Source organism: Aythya fuligula, chromosome 26, assembly GCF_009819795.1.
Source record: "Aythya fuligula isolate bAytFul2 chromosome 26, bAytFul2.pri, whole genome shotgun sequence".
NCBI lineage: Eukaryota > Metazoa > Chordata > Aves > Anseriformes > Anatidae > Aythya > Aythya fuligula.
Window position 1 is genome coordinate 5465588 of NC_045584.1, and position 22352 is coordinate 5487939.

At 51.8% G+C, this 22352-nt stretch overlaps 1 protein-coding gene across 2 annotated transcripts; it reads right to left on the reverse strand.

Annotated features, from left to right (window-relative positions):
• LOC116499146 (acidic leucine-rich nuclear phosphoprotein 32 family member B) lies at positions 1-8840 on the reverse strand. Of its 2 annotated transcripts, none has more exons than XM_032203783.1 (7): positions 8710-8840; positions 5423-5572; positions 4845-4967; positions 3529-3727; positions 3070-3188; positions 2550-2604; positions 1-1691 (listed from the first exon to the last, which is right to left on the reverse strand). In XM_032203783.1, exons 1-7 carry the CDS (start codon positions 8761-8763, stop codon positions 1603-1605), a joined length of 789 nt encoding a protein of 262 aa, XP_032059674.1. In that variant the 5' UTR covers positions 8764-8840; the 3' UTR covers positions 1-1602. The 2 variants fall into 2 exon arrangements, with proteins under 2 accessions (XP_032059674.1, XP_032059673.1); XM_032203782.1 differs by having other exon boundaries at positions 3070-3191; positions 8710-8839.
• Positions 8841-22352: the final 13512 nt, after the last annotated feature.

The following is a 22352-nucleotide window of genomic DNA, read 5'->3' on the forward strand; positions in this document are numbered from 1 at the left end:
TTTTTTTTTTTTTAATTCCTTTAACATTTATAAGTTACTCAGTTTGCATTTTACAGGAGTTCTTCTCCAAATGGTTACAGCTACTGTACAATGCAAGAGACAACAGCAAGAACAGAACAAAGCAACAGAGACTCAGATGTGCTGCAACACACACCACTCCTGAAGGAACCGCTGTGAACCTCACCTCCAAGTGCTGGGTGCTGACAGATTGCCCAAGCAACAACCAGGAGCTCCACGCAGTGCCAGTGCCCCGGAGCCCCAGCACTGTGCTCCTCCAAGCAGCAGCTGCCCCGCCCAAGCACTGCTGTCCCAGCACCCAACACCCACCCGTTCCCATCCCTGGAGGCCACAGGGCCAGGTCTCTCCAGAAGCTATCAGCTGTGCTGTCTGAACACCTCGAGGCAGAGGAAGGAAGGGCCAAAGACCCTGCAGTGGAGAGCTACCCCTGGCCAATTTCAGCCCCCCCCCCTCCCCGCTCTACACACCCCAGGTCAGAGGGAGACACGGTCCGCAGCGCTGTCTGCACTCCTGCAGTGCGCAAATAGCCTGAATGGGAATGAGCTGGACTTCTGATCAATGCACTTCTCTTCATGCTGAAAAGGAAAAAGGAGGACGACGCATACACCAGGCTAGCGCTGAGGCAACTGTCCAGAGCTGTTACTGGCTAGCAGAAGGACCCTGAGAATATATAGGCTAACACGGTCTCCCGGGGAACGCCGAGTTAGGTGCATCACAGTGATACTGGTTGAACATGTTCTGTACAGTGCGAAATGGAGTTTGACAGAAGTGCAGTATCCCTAAACCTGCTATTTCCTATCTCTTCCTAAAGGCTGCTATGGCGATGAGAAACTTCATCACGGCAGAGGCTCACAGCCACAAATCAGCCCTACTTGGGTGTGCAAGTGGAAGGTATTAGGTGGCCATCAGGAAAAAAATATTCCAGTTTATAAAAAAAAAAAAAAACAGGAAAGCAAGTACAGGGCTACTGCAAGGTGCATCACCAGAGGTACCAGGGTCTTTGTAAGCAGTCAACAGTCAACCCCCCCATCCAAGACCCCAGGCACCCCACATCCCCAGCACTAAAGTATCTTCAAGCATCTCCAGAGATCACATCACCATTTTTTTCTGATCAGAGAGACCTCAGTGATCATTTGCTTAGAGTCCATTCAGATGAACCAGATTTGCACCCACTGCTCAAGATGGCTCAAGCGTCTTCAGAAAGCAGGTCTGAGGGCATGCAGATAGCAAACACCTTCTTTGCTGTCAGGCAGGGTGGCAAGCTGGAGCTCTTGTGTGGCAAGGCTGATTTCAGACATGAAAGATACCCTAGGAGGATTTTTTTTTTTTTTTTGCAAACTGCTGCACAAACCACAGAACGGAGAAAGCCTTTGGTCATGAGATACTTGTGAGAAAGAGAGCCTTGTATGGAAGATTCCCCTGAATGCCTACAGTATTCTACATCTTAAAAAAATATATTGTGGACGCTGCAGCCATACAAAGGGGGGAGGAGTGGGAGACAGGGATTTACAGTCTCACATAGACACAATGGGGAAGTTAAGACAAGCACAGTCATAGTCTGTAAAACTGATTGGCTTGCTGGGATCAGTCATCCTCATCATCCTCTTCATCTTCTGGATCTTCCTCTCCTTCATCCTCTAGATTTCGTTTTCTCTTTTCCCCTCGTGGAAGGTCTGCAAAAAGAGGTGAAGCATGAAGCTCTGTCTGTTCAGTCTTGTGGAACAGCACTCAAACTGTGGCTACAAGCTGCATTAGCCACAGCTTGCCAGTGAACAAGCACAGACTAGACTCTCACCATTACAGAACAGAGATCCACCCTGCTCAGCTTCCCATGCTACTAAGAAGCACAGACTCATATGAGACATTAAGTATTTTTATGCCCTCTAAGCATCCCACATTCCATCAAGTGCTTCAAAAGGCTTTTTTGTTGAACACTCTCAGAAGTATAGGATCTGTAGAATTTGGTCATTTCTAACCAAACTGATACAAGGTCATTTAAAGTCATGCCAGCCACTATATTCTATCAACATTAATTTAGGTGCTTACACCCTGTTAGAACTAAAGGAGTCTGGACTCAAATCAAGTTCAGCTTTACTACCCTCTCCATAGCTGATAGGAGAAAGGAACACAAGCATTCAAGAGCATCTCCTCACAAAGACTGCTAACATGAGCTTCCATGACAGAAGCCCTAATCCTGCATGAACTATCAGGATAAACTATTCAGAACTGGTTCCCTAGGCAATTTACCTCTACTATTTGGCACACCTACTTAGCTCAGTAAGCATTAAGAGGCACTGAAACTTGTTTCCCCATCAGCAGCGCATGACCCTTAGGTTATAGATGTTATACTCTAGTTAGCTCAGGCATAAGCAGCAGCTTAGCAGTGCCCACAAGTCAGAGCACTGCACTTATCAAGGAAGAGCTGAAGGCAACAAGAGCACAGCGCAGAAGCTTGGGAAGCTCTTAGAATCCAAAGAATGTGCAAGACTGTCAAGGCAGCTTTGCCAACAGTTTGTTAGAATTCAACTTACCATCATCAGCTTCATCATCTTCTTCATCCTCACCATCTTCCTCCTCATCTTCCTCCTGGAATCAAAACAAGACACCTTGTTACACAAGCCACAATCCCATGAGCAAGGTGTAATTCTGTTACCACCCTTTCCTCTTCACCTCTTCTCCTGCCTTACTCTAACCTAAGGGTGACAGGTACAAGCTGAGCATGGAGAAGCTCCTGTTTCCTCAATAGCCTCTTGTACCCCTTAGGAGTAAGGGGGTGTACAGTTTTATCACTTGAAGTCACAGTTTATCACTTGAAGTACAGAAGTATTGATCCAAGCAGTAAACAAATACTGAACAGGCAAACTCATTGGATGGAGTCAAAAGGTAGCCAGATGGGAATAGCCAGAGCCAAGGGCAGGACAGACCCCTTGGATCTGCCCATGAAGAAGCATCTGACACCTGGTCAGATGGGTCACAAGATTAAGGGATGAATGCACTATTGAACATGCCAACTCACTGCTGTGGATATACACTGACAACAAAAAGTCTCACCTCATCATCTACTCCATCCTCCTCCTCTTCACCTTCAAGGTCATCATCTTCATCATCTTCTTCATCAATGACTTCTTCATCCAAATCATCTTCCTCATCATCATCTTCCTCTTCCTCACCTTCTATCAAAAGATGAAAGTAAGCATTAAAGTTTCAAAATACTTGCTATTCCCAGACAGTATGCTCACACCTCCTACTCCAGCACTACATGAGCAATAGCCCAGAAATCACAGAAAACAAGCTTGCACAGGGAGTGCCAGCAACAAGCCCTGTCAGCCTGCAGCAAGTCTCACTTCTCATGCTGCCTGCCGAAGGAAGGAATGGGGACAGGTTGTCCAGACAGCCACTACTTAAGCAGCAAGTTATAATCGCTTTTTTTTTTTTTTTAGCAACACAATCATACAGAAGGGAAAAAGGAGTTGATCCCCAGAAATAAAACCATGAAGAGAAAATCCTTACCTTCCCCATTCTCATATTCATCTTCCAGTCCATCCCCATCTGCTTCAGGGTCTGAGTCAGGGGCTTCCTGGTCATCAGCATCAAATCCATCTAGGTAGGTGAGCTGGGGCAGAAGGGTGAACACACTCTCCCGGTAGTTGATGAGCATTGTCACCTCACAGTTGAAGAGGTCCAGACTATGCAGGTTTGGCAACTTTTTCTGCAAAGATCAAGTCAGTAGATCATTTACAAATCAACAGTATTAGAGGATCATGCAGCCATCAGAATACAGCTGGTTTCCTAACCATACCTATGGCAAAGCAGTCTTTGCATGCGTTCTTTTCACCTTGTGCTCTTCTGGTGGAGATAAGTTGCTGCTTTTACTAAGTGTAGGACAACATTCACAATAAAATACAACTCCTTTTTAATCCATCTCCTGTCCTACAGCTTCCCCTCCTTGAAGACAGCTCCCTTTGAAGCCACGTGGGAATCTTAATTCCTCTAGGACAGAGCAGGCAACAAGCACACAGTGCCCAGCTCTCACAAAGCAGGATGGATCACTGAACCAGACTCATTCTGCCCCAAAACATCAGGCAAAATACCAGAGAGCACAATACAGGCAGCAGACCAAAGCAGTGTCTGCAGCCTAAACCTGATGTGCTTTCAGCACAGCCACAGCAGCTCTTCCAAACAGGCTATCGCACTGTGCACCAGGCTAAGTACAGGAGAGCAGTTGCAAGCTCTTTCTGGAATGGATGTAGGGACAAAACGTAATAGCTACAGAGGCAAAGACCCTAGATCAGGCCTTTCAAAACTACAGAGTCTAGATGACAAGGCAAGAGCCGCCTTTGGGGCAGTTTAGATGCACCAGGGATGCATTTCCTGCATTTATAACAGGAACACCTTGCAATTCAAGCTGTGACAGCACCCTGAGTGCAAGGGTCACAGCCCAGCAGGACAGCATCTTTGGACTGATGCAATGGAAACCCTCACTGGTGTCCAAGCAACTCATCTCCATGACACCCCAGGTGCCACCTACCTCAAACTGCATCCGACCCATTAACGGTCCTTTCTTTCTCAGATGGACACTGAGCACTGCATCCACAGTTTTACTCATCCAGCCCAATTTCATGCTTCTTTTAGCAACTGGCTGCTGGTTTTCCAGACAGTGGAGCCATTAACTATTAGCCCAGCCTCAAATTGGACCCACTCATCTGTTCCCATCAGAACCACGAAGTGCTGTTGGAACAGTTACCAAGATGTTGGACTTCTGCTGCACAGACATGCTCCCCAAAGGAAACGTCATCCCTTAGATCCCAGCACAGCCTTTCACTCACCAAGGGCTCCAGAGTATTGATGTCTTTGATCTTGTTGCCGCTTAGATTCAAGTGTGTCAGGTTAGGAGTTCTCTCTGCTAGAACTTCAAGGCCACCAGAAATCCGGTTATCACTCAGCTCCAGCTGCCAGGAGGAAGCATCATATGGTCACAAAGTGTTTTTCATCTTCTGACACATAGAATAAAATTCCCTGACAACCAGACTACAACAGAACCCTGTTCATTAGAGAAGCAGTTCCAGTTTTGAGACCCTTTTTCTGCAAGCTAACATAGCACTCCCAGCCACTTGTGTACTGCAGGATTACATATCTTGCTATCTAACTGCAATTTCTAAAACCTGAAATATGTTACTGAAGTTTAACAGCCACATACCAAAAGCAAGAGAAAAATGTTAAAAATATGAGCTCAAAAATACTCTCAAATATTAGAAAACAACCTCTCACACAGCTTACAGGCCTCAAAGGAAAGAGCAGAATCAAATGGTCTTTTCCTGGCTGATGCAGGGAAAGAAGTTCTCACCAGGGCAGCAAGGTCTCAGAACAAGGACTACTGAGAGATAGGACCACAGGTTTGACTCACCTTCCGGAGTTTGTTAAGCTTGGGTAGGTTGGAGACAGACAGCAAGTTGATGTTTATCATGCTGAGGAACTCCAGGTTCTCAAAATCTGAAGAGAGACCAACGATCTTCCCATCATCCGAGCGGCAGTTATCAAGAACCAGCTCCTTCACCTACCAACAGAAACACTCAGAAGCTGTCACTGCATTCCCAAGTCAAACCTCACCTAAAGTCTATGAAGCTGACATTAGGCGGAGTGACTGACATTTCACAGCAGCATGCGCATCTGAAGGTCCCCCCTACTCACCTTAAGGAGCATCCAAGGTCTTAAAAGCCAAATAATTCTTGTAAGCGCACAAAGTCAGCATCTGTAACTGTGGCAAGGATTTTACCCTCTAAGCACAAGCTGTGCAGCATGCTACCACTGTACCACATCATATGATTCCAGCCAAGGTCTGCCTTCTCTACTAGGAAACCTTCACAGGCTGAACCATAAAACTGCAAAGCATCTCACACACAAGGCCTCAAAAAGCTTCCAGAGTGGCACTTTAGGCTGAACTAACCATAGGCCAAACATCACCTGGTTCTGTCCTCTTCAGCTCCCCCCACAACACTAGATCTGCTTTGGGCACTGGAAAACCTGCCCCCAGAGGGTTTGTTTCACTGAAAGCATATATTCCTAGTAGAAGTCTCAGCACAGAGCAAAAGCTCTACTCTCCAAAACCTCCAGGCCCTTCATGAGGGGGGCACTGATGGCGTATATTTTGCCAAGCACAAACTACACACACAGAGGTAATCTATTCCTGGTAATTCAGCACAAAATCCCTTGTGGCATTACAACCATAAAGCACAGCAGTGATCTGTTCCCCCCCCTCCACGCACCCAAAGGGCAGGCATACCTGGCACCCTCCTCTCTCCCTGAAGCACAGAATGCTCCAGCTCCAGTTCTCATGGGCCATTCCCAAAACTTGCTTTTACCCCACACATTCTTCACAGCACATTGCAAAAATTAGTCTTGGCCAGAAAGCTCATGATGCTCTCCAAATTCCTCCTCTGCAGCTCTCCAATTTTAACTCTCCTGCTCACATCAGCCAGAAGTCATTTGAAATTCACTTTGCCCTACTAGAAGCAGACTTTCTTGTGCTGTGAAGTTGCCAGGGCAGCCCTGAAAGCTCAGAATGAGTTAACACACTCCAGAAGTGGCTGTACTGGTCAGGGCTCTAAGCTCAGCAGCAAACAAGCTCAACTGGGAGTTCTGCAGTTGAACTCATTTTGCTCCTCAGACAGAAGTCTCTGATTAAACTAAGACTCAGTCCCCCCAACATAAAGGGGACCAAAGCCAGCACTTCACAGATGCTGCTTCATTGGTGCAGCCATAGAGGTGAGAGTGAACATTACTAAGTTAAGAACCAACCTAGCTGTGAAGAGACTATCTTTAACTTGGACTAGCGCCTTGCCCTGAATGGCAGAACAAATGCTGCAGCTGGCAGTGCAACAGCAGAACAGGACTGATCAGCCAGGACTGCTTATTCCAGTGGCAGTACTGGCTCATACCAGCCTCGGCTGCAGGGCACGCACACTCTGAGCCTGCTTGTTTCCCCAGCATGCCACTCACTCAAATTCCTGGTGTCAAACAAGAGGAAACCTGCAGCTGGAAGCCTCGAAGGGACACTTCTACTCCTCAAACCATTCTTGTTCTGCAAGTTCCTTTACCATCTGTGAAGGCTTTAACCTCTACTACAACCTCCATTTACAGCCTTTTTTAACTTATGCTCCAGCTTGATTTTAAGCTGCCCATGGCAGCATGCTGCAGAGACGTACCGATCTGTCACAAAAACAAGGTGACAGCCACAGCTATCTTGCTATAAGGATGCCAGTGGGGCCACAAGGCTGGCCTCAGATAAGGGCAGGCCTTGTTTCTGAAGCACTACCCACTGAGCACAGTGGCAGTGAGCCAGCTCCCAGGAGCAGAGGCTGAAAGGACAACACAAATGCTTTGGAAAGCTGCAAAAACCCAACCCTCAAGCCTCAGCTGACCACTGTGTACAGCTCGATCTAATCACTCCAGCAGCAAGGCAGATTAACTGGCCCCACCAGATGAGGGGACATCATTCCTCTGCTGTGCAAAGGACATACTAGCCACAGGCAGGCACTGGGAAGCAGAAAGTTCAGCCAAGGAGGCATTGGAGAAGTACAGCAAAGGAAACTGAGCAGCAAAGTGATTGAATGCAGCTCAGCTATCACCTTTTCTCTTTTTTTTTTTTTTTTTTTTAAGGTTAGGCAGATTTAGCACAGCACCTCTATGATTCCTCACGTCCCTGCCGTGGCACCAAATTTCCTCTCCTCTGAGAAGCTGACCGGCAACCTTCAGAAACTCCACTCACACGCATATGGTCCAAGCACGGGAATTTCCACCCCTGATGTCAACAGCCACGTTCTCTCCTCTACCAGGACACCCCGTGCAGGGCTCGTGCAGTGAGCCCACGCAGTCCTGGCTGCTTCTGCGCAGGAGCAAAGGAGCCGTGAATCACCAGCGGTGGGGAAAGCACAGCCCGCGCTGCTCCTTTGCAGCGTTGTGCTGTCCTGGAAGCGGCACCCCGGGGGCTGGAAGCACCCCACGTCCCTCACGTTAGCCAGAAGAGCCCCAGGAGATGGCACGGCGCCTTCCCCCGTCCCCCAGCCCGCAGCGGGAGCTCGGCAGCACCGCAGGCCGGAGCTGGAGGAGGCTCTGGCGGAGGAGCAGCGCATGGCCATGCTCGGAGAACGTGGTGCGAGCCCGGAGGCGCGCGCACACACACACGGAGGCGATCCAGCCTGCTGCGGGCACCCCGCGCGGCCGAGAGCCCGGGGAAGCACCCACCAGCGGCCCCCTCTTCCCCCCCCTTCAGCCCGGAGGCCTCGCCCCGGGCCCCCGCGGCCCGCCCAGGCCCCTCCATGGCGCCCGCGGGCGGCGGGAAGGGCGGAGGGGGCCGGCGGCGCCCCGGGGCCGCCCCTAACATGGCCGAGCCGCGTGCGCGGGGCCGCTCCGGCCATGTTAGGCGGCCCCGGAGCGGCGGGAGCCATCTCAGCCTGGCGCCGCCCGCAGCCATGCCGGGCGAGCCGCCGGGCACGGGCACAGCGGCGGCCCCGGGGCTCGGGGTAGCGCAGCCCGGGCCCCGCTCCGGCCTCCCGCAGCCGCCGCTTCTCCCCCGCCGCCGCCCCCAGCGGTGCGCGGTCCCCAGGCCGAGCCGAGCGGGGCCGAGCCGGGCCGGGCCGGGCCCCAGCGCCTGTCCCTTTCCCCTCTCCCTTCCCCGCCATGCGGCCGCAGTACCTCGCCCGGCTTCTTGTTGCGCAGCTCCAGCGTGAGCCGCTTCTTCATCTCCATCCTCCCGCCGTACCGTGCCGGGCCGAGCCGAGCCGCAAAACCCCCGCACCGAGCCGAACCGAGCCGAGCCGAGCCCGCGCACAGCCGCCGCTTATATAGAGGAAGGCGCCAACGGCAACAAAGGCGGCCCCGCGCCGCGCCCCCTGGCGGCCCCGCTCCGCAGCGCACCGCGCAGCCCCCGGCCCCGCCGCACGGCAGCGCCCCCTGCCCGGCCCCGGCCGCCTCGGGGCCAGGGGGGCTCGGGGGGGGGCGGCCCCCGGCCAATCGGGGTGGGGGTAGCGGGGTTCGATGGGGGACGGCTCGTCCTTCACCCCCCCGTCCCCGTCCCCGTATCTCGGCTCGCCGCGACACGCACGCAGCACTCGTGGATCCATCCTGTTACGGGGATGCTGAGAGGGGCCCGCGGGGCTTGAAGGCTGGACGGGGTCTGTCCCCGTCCTTCAGGCATGGTGTCTGGGGGTAGGGGGTTGACCTCCAGGCCTGTGGCACCCGCCCGTGCTGTTTCTGGTTGTGTCTGACCGAGAGAGTTCAGGCGGTCCCGCTGGCATTGGTCACAGGGTGCATGAGGCCCTGTGGGGCTCTGCCCCAGCCCTGTTCAAACCAGCACAAGGTCACCACAGGACCGCTCTGTCGCCAACAGGGTCACCACAGTGTTTCACCTCCCAGCTCTGGCCACCGCCCCCAGGGACCACCAGCAGGGCCTCAGGGACAAGTCGGGGTCCCAGTGATTGCGATGTCTGGCCTGGACACAGCACTGCCCTCTGCGCCTGCCACACACGCAGCCTCTGCCTGCAGATCCCTCTGGGATGTGGCACTGCTGTGGGTGACTTTGTTAAACATTACCTTAAAAATATGCAGGGAAAACTCTCTGATCGACTATCCGGGCTCCATGTAAACAGGAACACGAGGGCTTGCAGGACTAGCCCTAGAGTCCCTCATTGTCCCCTTTGGCAGCGGGCCACCGGCTCTCCTCCTATGTGAGGAAATGGCTTTCTGGTGCGTTCCTGTTCGTTTCTGCCAGTTGGCTCTAACATGAACCATGTTTTATTAGGAGTAGCAGAAGGAAGTGGCCATGTTCAGCAGAGGGCTTGAACCTCTGAAGGGGCCCAAAGCAGGGCTATTTTGGAGAAGCGATGGACATTTTCATGAAGAGCTGCATTGAAAGATGGTACATTTTGGCCTCTCTGCAATCTCCCCTTGCTGACCGTGTCTCCATTTCTCTGGCCCTGCTGCGTGCCAGAAAGCTCCAGGCTCTCTGCCACAAGGCGAGCAGCCCGTGGGCACCGTGTCGGTGTCCCCTCTTCTTGAGCTGCCCTGTCACCAGAGCTGCGCAGAGGCATGTGAGCGCTGCAGGGGACTGTAAGTGCCCATGCACTGGGCGAGCAGGAAGAACAGCCTTGTGGCAAAGCCCAAGCGTTGCCCAGTTGCCCCCTCCCAGGGCGTGAAGCACGGTGTTGTCCAAGCTCCGTTAATTGCATCCCCGTGGGTGAAGCAGAGCATGGGGCCCTCTTTCTCTGGGCGAATCCTGTCTCCTCTGGCTTCTCTGGAGCTTCACAGAGCCCTGCCCCGGGAGGGGACAACAGCTCCCAGCACCCTTGTCTCTCCCCAACCGGAGCCCCCTCGCTAAAAGCAGCAGATCTGCAGGCTGCCCCTGGGCAGAGCAGCTGGGAGATGAGGGGAGAGGCTCCCCCCCCCCCTTGCTGATCTGCATTTGTTTTAAGGTCTCTTTCATGTACTCTTTGAGGCTCGTTTCCTGTTCTTTGTAGAAAACAATGCTTCCCTCTCCCTGTCCCCCCCCCTCCGCCCATCCCAGGGTGGCTTTATCTCCCCTCCCTTGGGATTCACTGCACTGGGTTCCTCAGAAGCTGCGTTTTATGTTTGTCTTAAAATAAAAAACCCAGCTCTGATTTAACTGAATTGATTTTAAAGCTGCGTCTGGTATTTGATGTCTGGTAGAAGCATTTAAACTGATCTAAACTTTCTGTGTTTGGGCACATTTACATGAAGCTGGTAATTTACTGTGCAAGTGACAGCAACTGAAAGGCTGGACCTTAAATGCTGACATGGGTTGAAATTCAGGTCTGGGACTTTTCATACAAGCTGGAGCACAGATGCTCAGAATGACATATTATCTATTATACATCATGATACTATGTCTGTGCTTTGCACTGCTTCAGCTACTTCATTCCTAGCCTAGTGCCTCCACGGAGTGAATCCTGTACAACTGGGCCATTACTGCTCCATACACGAGGATTTCCACATCACATCACGCTTCTGTGACCTCATAACAGGAATGAGATCCCCCAGATCTGCCGGCTGCTGTAGATTCCCAGCAGCTGGTCCTGCTGGGACGGACTGGTATCCAGCTACAGGAGAGCTGTGGGGACACCAAATCGGCTGCAACAACTTCTCCTATGGGCACCTTCATGCCAGCCCCGGATGGAGAGACGGTCCCTGTGTGAACAAGCATGCAGCCAGTTTGCCAGTGCATCTCATTCCTCAGACCCTCTGGGGATCTCAGGAAGATGCAGGGATCTTCCCCCATAACTAGAGGATGTGATCAAGCAATTTTATTGGAGATTTACAAGCAAATAAGGCACGGTCTGGGAGAGTAGAAAACCTGAGACCGTGTGCCCCAAGAAGGAGGCAAATAAAGCTAACCCAGTCCTCGGCAGCCTTTAGAAGAAATTCGCTATATTTCCTTTTTTTCTTCTTGTTTCCCAGATGGGACCTGGGGCCCTGACTCTTGCAGGGATCGAGGTGCTGCCCCCGGCCGGCGCTGTCCTCTCCTCGCTGCAGAGACGCGGCGGTGCCGGCAGAGGGAAGCATCCCCCCGGCGCTACGGGTACGGGCGCCCGGCCGCGGTCCTATGCAGGCTAAACCCCGGCCCCAAAGGGGCCTGGGGCTGCCCTGGAAAAATCCAGGAAGGTGGGAGCGAGAGCGAACACTTCTGTGTGGGGAGAGCCCCTGCCATCCCCGTGGGGCAGCCGCAAAGCGGTCCTGATGTGGCATACAGCCCGAGCTGGTGCCTCCAGCCCACCCTCTGCAACCCTCGTCCTGCGGTCAGTGGCTCCAGGGCTGGATCAGCTCTGCTACGAGGACAGGATGGAAAGAGAAGGCTCTGGGGAGACCTCACAGCGGCCTGCCAGTGCCTGAAGGGGCTGCAGGAGAGATGGGGAGAGGAGGGACCCTGTGTCAGGGGGTGTAGGGATAGGACAAGGGGGGCAGGAGGGTGGCTTGAAATGAAGAGGGGAGATCTAGATCAGATATGTTATAAATGAAGATACAACTCAATCTGAATTTAGTACTATTTATGAAAGACAAGTAAACAGCGCTGGGTGCACGGGGAGTCTGCTCTACCCACGTAGATGAACATCGAACTTTCTAAATATACAGAACAGTCTCAATTTTCCATTCCTTTTCTTGTACATATTAAACCCGAGTATGCCTATACATATGTACAATCAGAAAAGGTAACAAACAATCCTTTAAGTCTATTACTATTAATGTCCATGACTGGGGGAGCATAGTTGGAGTTGGGAATCCTGGTTGAAGTGCTCCCATATCTTCCATGACTTCATTAATTTTTCTCAGATCATATAACAGTCTCCATTTTCCATTCCTTTTCTTGATTACAAACACCGGAGAATTCCAGGGCTAGTCGTGGGAACAATATGTCTCACTTTAAGTTGTTAAGCAACTAGGCCTTCAGGCCTTATGTATCCTATTCTTCCCGGATCGAAGGGAAACATCCGTCTCCTCTTCAAGGCCAGTAGGGCCTGGGTCAAAAGGCTCGTCCAGGTCACCAGGGGGCGAAACAGCAAAGGCCTGCGATGGCAGTAGGGGCGGGGGGGCAATGGTGTAGCAGAAGGATCAGTGGACGAGCCCGCAGATCCCTCACTGTCTGGCAAACCACACGTGTCTGACTGTGGCCCCACATGGCTCTTTAAGGCCTCAGAGACTGCTCGCCAGGTGCCGAGGAATCCCACCACAACCTTGTTTTTAGTAGCAGAATCCCACACCTTGACCTCCGTTTGGTCCCATATTTCAGGATCATAAACTGATTGTTAATAAAGGGAATATGCTGTAAGGTTAACCACGGCAGTCTTTGTTCCTCAGGACGTATGATTCCCCATAATGCGCAACTGCTTACCAGCGAGGGGCAGTTGTGTGCGCGGCTCCGCTTCTCTCAGCTTGAGCTTCTCTCCAGCTCCGGTGCGCCCATTTCCAGTGACTTTCTGTACGAGCTTCTTTGGGTGGCTTGCTGAGTTTGGCCGAACCTATCTTCATGAGGAGATCAATGTGCCTGTTCCCGTCCTGGTCTCCGTTCTGCTAGCCGGTCCCTATTCATTCTTTTTTCCTGCTTCTTTATTGATGACATGACTTCATTACATCGTGTTGCCTTTTTCATCTTGAGGGCAGGCTCCCCTCTTATACCCTTCTCCCCACAGCAGTCCTTTTCAAAAACAGCTCTTCATTGGTCAAACAACTTTGCATATAACAGCAACAGAAAACACCCAGAAACTTCCATGCCTTAATGGCTGGAGAACAGCAACTGGAGACTGCATGGCGTCTCCTGAATCACCCTTCTTTGTTCCCTCTAAACTCTTTACAGTCCTGATGGCCTCATCGTTAAGAGTCTGATGTTATCACCAACCATGGTGCTTGCTGACCCCTGTGGCCACGGTCCCACATCTCCCCCTACTTTATTAATATCAACCATCTTCTTGACAAAAATTATTACTCCATACATCACAGATAGAAGGAAGAAATTCTTCCCTCTGAGGGCAGTGAGGCCCTGGCCGAGTCTGCCCCGAGTTGCTATGGGTGCCCCATCCCTGGCAGTGCCCAAGGCCAGGCAGGCCTTGGGGGCAGCCTGGGCTGCTGGGGAGGTCGTGCCCATGGCAGGGGTGGGAAAGGGTGGGCTTTGAGGTCCCTTCCAACCCAAACCATTCCATGTTTCTATGCCCACCAGGCAGCCCTAAGGTTTTTGGAGCACAACATCCAAGCCCAAAGCATTTAGATGCCTCCCTCCAGCCTTACTCCAGGCACTGGGCTGAAGTGCCTGAAACAGTTGTTGTCTGGGGGCTCCCAAAGCTAGAAGGGAGAAGAGGGCACATCCAGAGTAAGATTCAGCCTGAGCTGGCTGTGACCTGAACACTGTGCCTCCAAAAGCAGGTAGGATTCATCCCCAGGCAGAGATAGAGGCGTGGGGCTGGCACTCCAGCCTATGCATAGTATTTCCCTGGTGTGAGATAAAGTCACAATTCTCTCATATTTGCAGCATTACTCTTTTATTGGTGATTCTCTTAATGGAGCTCCAGGGACATCAGCCTGTCTGCCCTGAGCTTTTTGCACAGCACGGGCCTTGAAAGCTTTGCAGTTCGTGCCTTGTCTGCCAATCCCTGAGTGTAAAAGAAAATCCAACCATTCTCTGTGGAAATTATTTGTCCTGCCCCGCAACTCCCAACAGAGGCTGTATCATTTGAAACACGCAGGTGGCAGTCACCTGCTGGTTCCTTCGGACTCTCTCCATACACTATTTTTTTATCACAGTCTGAGGGTTGCTCAGCCCAGGATGGTTTATTCTCTCTACTCTGCACTAATTAGCTTTGCCTTGCAGTAATTAGCTGTGGATACTGGCATCGTTATGCCAGTGTAACCATATAATATCACCCAGCTCCTATCTCAAAGCAGATCTGGAGGCACCTTGCCAACCACTGTTCAAACTTTCTGATAGGGAAGCTGAGCCCCATAGTGGGGAAGCTGTTTGTCCTCCACCACCCTGCAGGGATCCAGTGCCTTTCGGGCCAGCTTCTCCCAGCAGCTATGCTCAGCATCATCACCACCCCATCAGCGCCTGGAAACAGGTGGGAACGTGTTCCACTACAGCTGCAGGGAGAATGGGGAGAGGCAGCAGGGAAGTGCCTGGGGTGGGATTTGGGGAGATGGGGCTTTCTGCAGACCAGCTGCAGCACCCACCTCACCCTACACGTGCAGTTATCACCTCCATGCTGCCCTGGCGCTCCCGGGCTGTTTGCAATACTTGGCTTAAAAAAAAAGGTAACAGATAATTACTGTTTTTGCCAGCTCTGTAATGTCTCCCAGCTCAGCCTGACCAAACAGTAACAGCACTAGGAACTATCATTATAGCTATTACTGCTGTGTGCACCACAGGATTTTAGATCCCCTGTGAGGAGTCAACATCCAGGGAGACCACAGAGAAAACCTGTCCCAAGGAGCTTACAGAAAGCACGCAACACAGACAGGAAATAAACTTCAGGTGCCTCAGGCACTGAGATGCACCACTAATGCTGGGATTAAGTGTGACTGGGTCTGCTGGCACGGACACCTCAAGGACTGCCCTGTGAAACACCCCTTGTCCCCCAGGAGCTATGTTGGACACTTCAGCCCAGAAGACTTAGGACACATGCAAACAAACAGACACAAAGTCCACATATAGGATTCTCAAATGTCTCTGATCATTTCTTTGTATCTAAAAAATACAGTTGAAACAATACCCTTTGAAATATTACTAACACCCACTGCATCCCTGCCCCTGCACCATTTTCCTACTACCTGGGCTGTGCTTTGACTGCATTCAGACTCTGCCAGCTCGTGCCATTTCTGTGCAGTGTGGCCACTGATGTTTGAACCCTGGGGTCTTTCCAGCAGAAATCCCCTTCCCTGGGTCAGGCTTTACAGCCCTCACTATGCCTCGTCTCTGACACCACAAAAAGTCCTGCTTTCAGGCTTAAAAGCATCCTGCCCCTCCACCTATTTGGCTTGTCTGAATTTCAGGCCTCTACAGTTAGGAAAAATCAGAACTTCTCCACTATCACAGCACAGCTCAGCCAAAGCTGCCTGTGCCCCAGATTTGCAGTTTGTGCTAATGTTCTTTTTATTCTCAGGAGCAACACCACAACAAGAGCATCTCCAGATGTGCTGGAGCTTGTCCTCATCACCTCCGCAAAGCCCCAAGCGTGATGGGGGCTGCTGTGTTCTGCACGTTGGCTGCCATGAGTTTTCAAGACATGCAAAGAGGATTTGGGAAACTCTGCTCATTGGGTAATAGTCCCACAGGTGCCACGGGGAGAGGTGGGATGGCTCCATCTCCCTGTTCTCATCGCAATGCCAAATCTCAGTGGGGCTGCACTGCGGAGATAGGCAAGGACCTAGCCTGGGGGCTGGGTTCCCAGAGCAGCCTCCTCCGCTGTCACCTGGCATTGTGCAACCCTCACCCTCCCTGCAGAGGGTGTGTGCAGAAACCTGCTCATGTGGGTGCTGCTTGGGGTACAGCTGAGCTTAGGAAGCAGCCATGCACCAGTACCAGAGCTGCAGGACCCTGTGGGCTCCCTCCTTCACACCACTCTCTCCTTTGTGCCCCCCAGGTGCGGCTGCACGATGGGATGGTGTCAGATCCTCGTGCATGGATTTGGAGCCACCTCCAGTTATGCATCCATCTCGGTATTAAGGCCACCAAGAAGAAGGGCTACAAGAGACTGGAGTGGTCCTGATGTGAATGTGTTTTATTGTGCAGGCAGTTGCACTCAAACCACTGCCTGCACATGGGAACACAGGCAAAGGCTGTTAAATAACTCACAGGAAGACACAGGCATTGCTTGTTATCCGTCAAGACTGAGTTGGAACCGCAAAGGATTCTCTCTGCTATGAGAGTAACTCATCTGCTTTAGGAAAGAAGAGGGCAGTTTGTGCCAGGCAGTGGTTGCAAGAAGATGGAGATGGTCTCCCTCATGGTCTCAGAGGCCAGGCAACAAACTGGGAATTACAAGAGCTGGACATAGCCCCTCCAGTACTCCCAGCAGATCTGCTCTGTGGGCACTGGTGGCACTTCCATGCCCTTCTCAAGCTTTGCTATTTAAGGTGACAAACTCTTCCAAGAGGTTTTTCCAGCAGTGCTGCCTTCTTCCTTATAGTCCTTTAAGAAGATGGATCCTGCCACCAACAGGGTCAGAGGCAAGCCTTTGATCTGCCTTCTTAGGGGCTTGTGGATTTTTAACAAAGGCACAAATTCTCCAGGCTTTACCTTGTCATTCTTCAGGTGCAGTGCGTGGGGAGGGGGTCCCTGGGAATTCTTTCTGCCTGAAATAGAGACAGCAGCTCCCACTTTCTGCCCAGTAGACAGTAAAGGGGCCGGGGGTCTCCCCTTGAGCCCTCAGAGATGGCCCTGGATGAGGAAGCCCCTGGTTCCCAAGGCCTGTTGCCAACTCTGCTATTCAGTCTCACAGGACCTGCACAGATCATCACTGTCTGCTCCTGCCAAAGCTTTGCACCATTCTGAGAAAGTATTGCAGCGTTGGATAAACACAACTACCTGGGTGCAAAGCCCTGCCAAGCTTCTGCCAGCTGTGATGTAAAGCTACAGGCTCAGCCTGAGCAAAAAGGAGTTTTCTCTTCATCTCTTTCCATTTTCAGGTCTCTTTAGAGTCGGGATTCCTCCAAGCAAGAAAGGATGAGAGGTTGCAGAACGCAGGGGCTTGATTTGGTGAGAGGCGCTGCCCTGCTCAGATTCTGCTAAATTTGAAACTTTCCAGGACTTGAGCAGCCCTTGCTGCTCTCATGTCCTGCAGCTGAGTGGGGAGAGCCCTGCTGGAGCTGTTAGTGTTGCTGAGAATAAGAGGATTTTCTCTCTCCTGATGTAGATAGACTGTACTTTCATCTACAAGAAGGGAAGAAAGAGAAAAGCCCCAGCTTAGCACCCACACACCCCACACCTCCCGCTGAGTTACGCAAGCTGAAGTCTGCAGCACATACATGGCTGCCCCGAGAGGTGCATGTGACAGATGACAGCACTGGGAGAACTTCCTTTAATTATTACTATTATTGCTGTTACTATTAGCAATTAAACCATTTGTTCTAAACCTGCCTGGATTTCAAAACAAGCACAGGGTGGTCAGCTTGTCAAAGACTATTGGGTTGACTGGTATGGCATCCTGCCTGGAGTGAAGATAATAGAGTGCCTTGGAGATTGCCCAATGATGATGGATTGGTGGGGAATTGCTCTTGGACCCTGAGAACAACCCTCTAGGGCCTGACAAGGCTTGTGCCCTGCTCCTCCAGAGACTGGCTTGCACAAGGACAGGACCACGATGTTGTAAAGAGCAGGTGTTGCAGACATTTGAGACTTGGAAGCCACACCTCACGTGGGGTGCGATTCATCTTTGCTGTCACTACTGATGCTTTTTGGTTGCCTGGAGCCCCTGCCCTGTGTGGTGAAGAAACACAGATATTTACAGCTCTGCAGATGTGAATAAGAGTGGGTACATTGCTCCCGCTAGGCTGTGCAGCAGCAATGGAGACAAATGCTTTCATTTGGCTGTGCAAACCTCATCCAGCTTTAGCATGTCTCCTGCTGCTGTTATTTCTTCCAGACCATGATTTGCTAAACAGCTTCCAAAACAAGCAGAAGCTGCAATTCCTGCCCCGTGGAGCTGTGGATGACAGGGATTATCTAATTGTTCAGCATTAGCAAGGCTCCCAGGTCACCTCCCTGTGTTTTTTGTACCCGACAGCAAGAAATTGCAGCCCTGGAGCTAAAGACATGTACTCAGAGCAAAGCAGCCGGCAGCAGGACGGAGCCTGTCTGGGCTGCTTCAGGCCCTTCCTGGACACAGGCAGAGTGATGGAGCAGGGTGCCAGGGAGCCAAAGTGCCTGGGTTCCCTTCCCGACTCACATGCTGCCTTGCTGTGAGAATTGGGCTAAGTTATTTTGTCTCCTTCCCCCCCAGGGCTCTGACTCACGCGTGCTGAGCAAACAGCAGCTGGGACAAGGGACGCCAGCACTCCCACCTCACCCTGCCGGCCCCTCTGCTGGCAGTCCCAGCCCCACACTGACCAGGGCAATGAAGGCAGGCATATGTCTGTGAGCCACAGGTTCTCCAGATGGGCTTTTTAAAGCCAAATTCCCCACCACCAGTAGTCCAGGTGGAAACCTTCACACAAGGGGCCATGGGACAAGGCAGGGGAGGGCCAGGCTCAATGAGCAGCCAGACACTGAGGTTGCAGGCTCAGATCCCACAGAAGTGCCAGCCACTTCCACTGCCAGCTCCCAGATGTCCTGGGGCTTCCCACATCACAGCAAGTCCTGCCCCACAAAGCCTGGGATGCTGCTGGGATGTGGGGTCCTGCACAATGGCATCAGTCCTGCGTAGCAGGGAGGGAACAGCTGAGGGGAGAGGGTGAGGAGCAAACCTCCCCTGTGAAGTTTCCCTGTGGATCTGGGGGCAGAAGCGATGCATCTGAGCAGGACCACCCCCCTCCAGCTCACCTCCCAGCCCCAGGCCCTGCTGGTCACAGGCGGGAAGCTGTAGCTATTAGGTGGAGTCAGACAGAAGACTCACCAGGAAATCAGTCTCTCTCCCTGTGACCTGAACGCTGCTTACTGATGAATCAGGGAAGATGCAGATTCCTGACATCCTCCCCGGTTACTTACTCGCTGTGTAGCACAGGACACATCAGTGATGCTCATGTGCGTTGGTCATGCCAAGGATGCCAGAGGTTTTGGGATGGGAAAACTCATTGTTTTCAAAGACATTTGCATGAGCCAGGCATCATGTATCTGGTGGTGTCCTGCCTCATTTCCAAATGCTCTCCTTGGTGGATACTGGCCCTTGGCTGCCTCCCCCCATGGTGTGAGGGATGAGCCAGCACTTGCTTCTTGCTGTGATCCCCTGGGAAACCGGGTGCCTTCCTTCAGCATGCACACCCATCCATCTCATATTCCCATGGTTCATTCAGGAGCTGGAATTGAATGAGAAGCAAATTTCCCCCTGAGCTCCTCCAGCACCGTGGTGCAGGCATCCAGGGCAGGGAGCAGCTTGCTGCTCTGAGCACCTGCATTGAGACGTGGCATCTGTCCTAGACAGACAGACAGCCTTGACTTAGTCGCATGTAATGGCGACTCAACCGTGTTGTAAAATAAGCTGTTTCAGAGGTTAATTACCCTCTCATTTCAAAATCTATGTGGATTTGTGAGGCTGTTGTAAGCCCTGACATCTCCCAGGTGAGTTCCTTTTATAGAAGTATAAAAATAAATGGCTAAGCTTCACAAAGAGCCAGGCCTCAGGGCAAATCCAGCCCAGGATGCCTGGAAATGTCACAGCAAAGGCAGCTGTGACCCTCAGTAAGCACACAGACAGGGATGGGGATGCCTTGGGTCTTGGTTGGACCCTGCCTGGTGATGCTGAGCCCGGTGTCTCCCCTGCTCCAACAGGAGGAACTGGCCAAATAATAAGCTTTTATATTTAAGAAAGCAACATGTTTCTTCTTCTCCCAACCCTATGTAGAAGAAAAAGATTTTGTTTTTTGGGATCGCTGCCAATTTTCATGATATCCTGAATGCGATTCCAGAGGAAAAGGTTTGCAAAGCAGTAACCCAAAGGTGTCCCATTCACCCAATTCTTTAACTAAATAACAAAATATACTAGCTAGAGGAAGTGTGATTTATTTTTGGGAACATACTGTATAGCAGCAGTTGGGGAAAAGTTGAAAAGCTGCTCAAATTTAATCCTTGGAAATAAGGCAGCATCAGCTCCTGAGTGTTTATTTCTGGGTGAAATTTGTTTTATTGTTTTTTAACCAGATCTTGGAGGAAGGCTGTACAGCTCGGTCCCTCCCTTGGGAGAAACAGGGTTAGGGTTGGGGTGTGTGCGCGTGCGCAGGTAACCTGCCTAGGGGCACGCTGATGATTTCAGACTGCATTTCTACCCGCTCTTCCAACCCTTCCAGCTCACGCTTCTCTGCCCTCCCTCTCTGCCCCTGCCCATTTGGGAGCACAGATATAAACCCTCCAGCCAATATGTTTCCTCTGGGGGACTGGAAGCTTTGCCTGGAGGGTGCTCATGGCTCTCGTCACATCCCAAAGCTGTCCCTAGAGTCAGAGAAAGGCTATTTCCTGGCGGCTGCTCCTGGTGAGCTCAAACCGTGGGTGCTCCTGCAGAGCTAGAGTGGCTGGGCAGGTTGTGGTTTCAGCTCTGCTGGAAACCTTGGAGCTCCTGACACTTCACCTCTCCGTGTGCTCCGTCCCAAGGGAACACAGGTAAGCTGGGCTGGGGTGAGAGGTGAGCAGTGAGCGAGCGGCCGCTGGGTGCTCTGGGCACTGCTTTTCCCTTCCCTTTTGCTGCCTCTGCCTCATGTCTACCCTGTCTCCTCACCACCTCTTGACTGAGGTCAGCTCAGCTGGGAGATGAGCTTTACCCTCTTGGGTCTGATTCCGTTCTTACCTGGTGCAACCACTTGCATTGCTGTAAGCACATAACACAGAACACCAGGGATCAGGAGAGGGTCACTGTGGTGCAGATGAGCACACAGAAACACGGATCACAAAGAGTCAGACCTCAGCCCAATCTGCCTGCCATCTACTTCTTGCTGCTTGGGGCTCAGCTGCTCTGGGGAACCCTCCAGCCTGGATCACTGAGGGGGCATTGCTAACTGGTAATTGGAAAAGAGCAATGGATGTTTATCCACAAGTCAGTTTATTTGGTAGAAGCAGGAGGCTGTAGATGAGCTTGTTTGTGTTAGTGCTACTCCTGGCTTTATCCCTTTGAAATTCTTCTTGCGAAGAGAGGCAGAGGAAGCTGCAGTTGCCTCACACCACTGCACACCTCCTACCCCTGCTCAGCTCTGTGGTGTTACTCAGCCGGCACCGCTGCAAACAGGGACTTGTCTGTTTCTCTGTAAGAACACCACTAGCTGATGAGTGATTTTAAGATAAACTTCCCTTCCCTGTGCTAGATTCAATGCTGAAAGGGTTTCCAAAGAGCAGAAAGCTCTGCTTTCCAACCTGTGCCTTGGGAGCTCCAGGATGCTGTCAGCATCGTCGGTGTCACGCTGCTGCCTGCTCCCTCTGCGGAGCCTGCACTGTGCCCAGGGCTCCACCTGCTTCAGGGAATTCCTGTGGCTCTTGCATACTAAATACCCAGCCACTGGGGTTTGGACAGTGTTCCCAAACACTGCTAAGCTTGGCACCCATCTCTTTAGCTGTCCGTCAGCCTCTCCAACAGCTCTAAAGCCTCAAGAATTTGTAACAAAATGTGGCAAATGAGAAACTTGATGAAAATTTTACTTTTCCAGAGGAATTAAAGAGGGATGAGAAATGATGCGCACATTGAGAATGGGGAAGTCTTTAGCATGGGGAAGAAAAATTGAAAAAAAAAAGTCAGATTTTTTTCTAGAATCCTGCCTTTAAATGTAGCTTCTGCCTCTGCCAGAGGTCCTGGAGCTCCTGCAGTGTGGAGCCACCCAGAGCACAAAGCTCTGATGCCTTTCACCAAGCTGCAAGGATGGGGCTTGCACAGGAGGCACACGCAAAGGGAAATCACTGCTGGCAACGAGACATCCCTGGGCCTTTGCTCTGTGCCCCAGGACTCTGGAAACACCCAGGGACGGTACTGGCGCTCGCACCATGCAGGACGAGCTCCAGCCCTGGGGAGGATGCTAAGAAACAACTAACAAGGACAGAGCCAATGAGCAATAAACCCTGTGGAGCTCCACTCCCAAAAGGTAGCGCACAGCCCATGAGGTGTGGGGAAGTCCTCTTGGCAGCGAGATCTGAGTCATAAAGAAAGTGA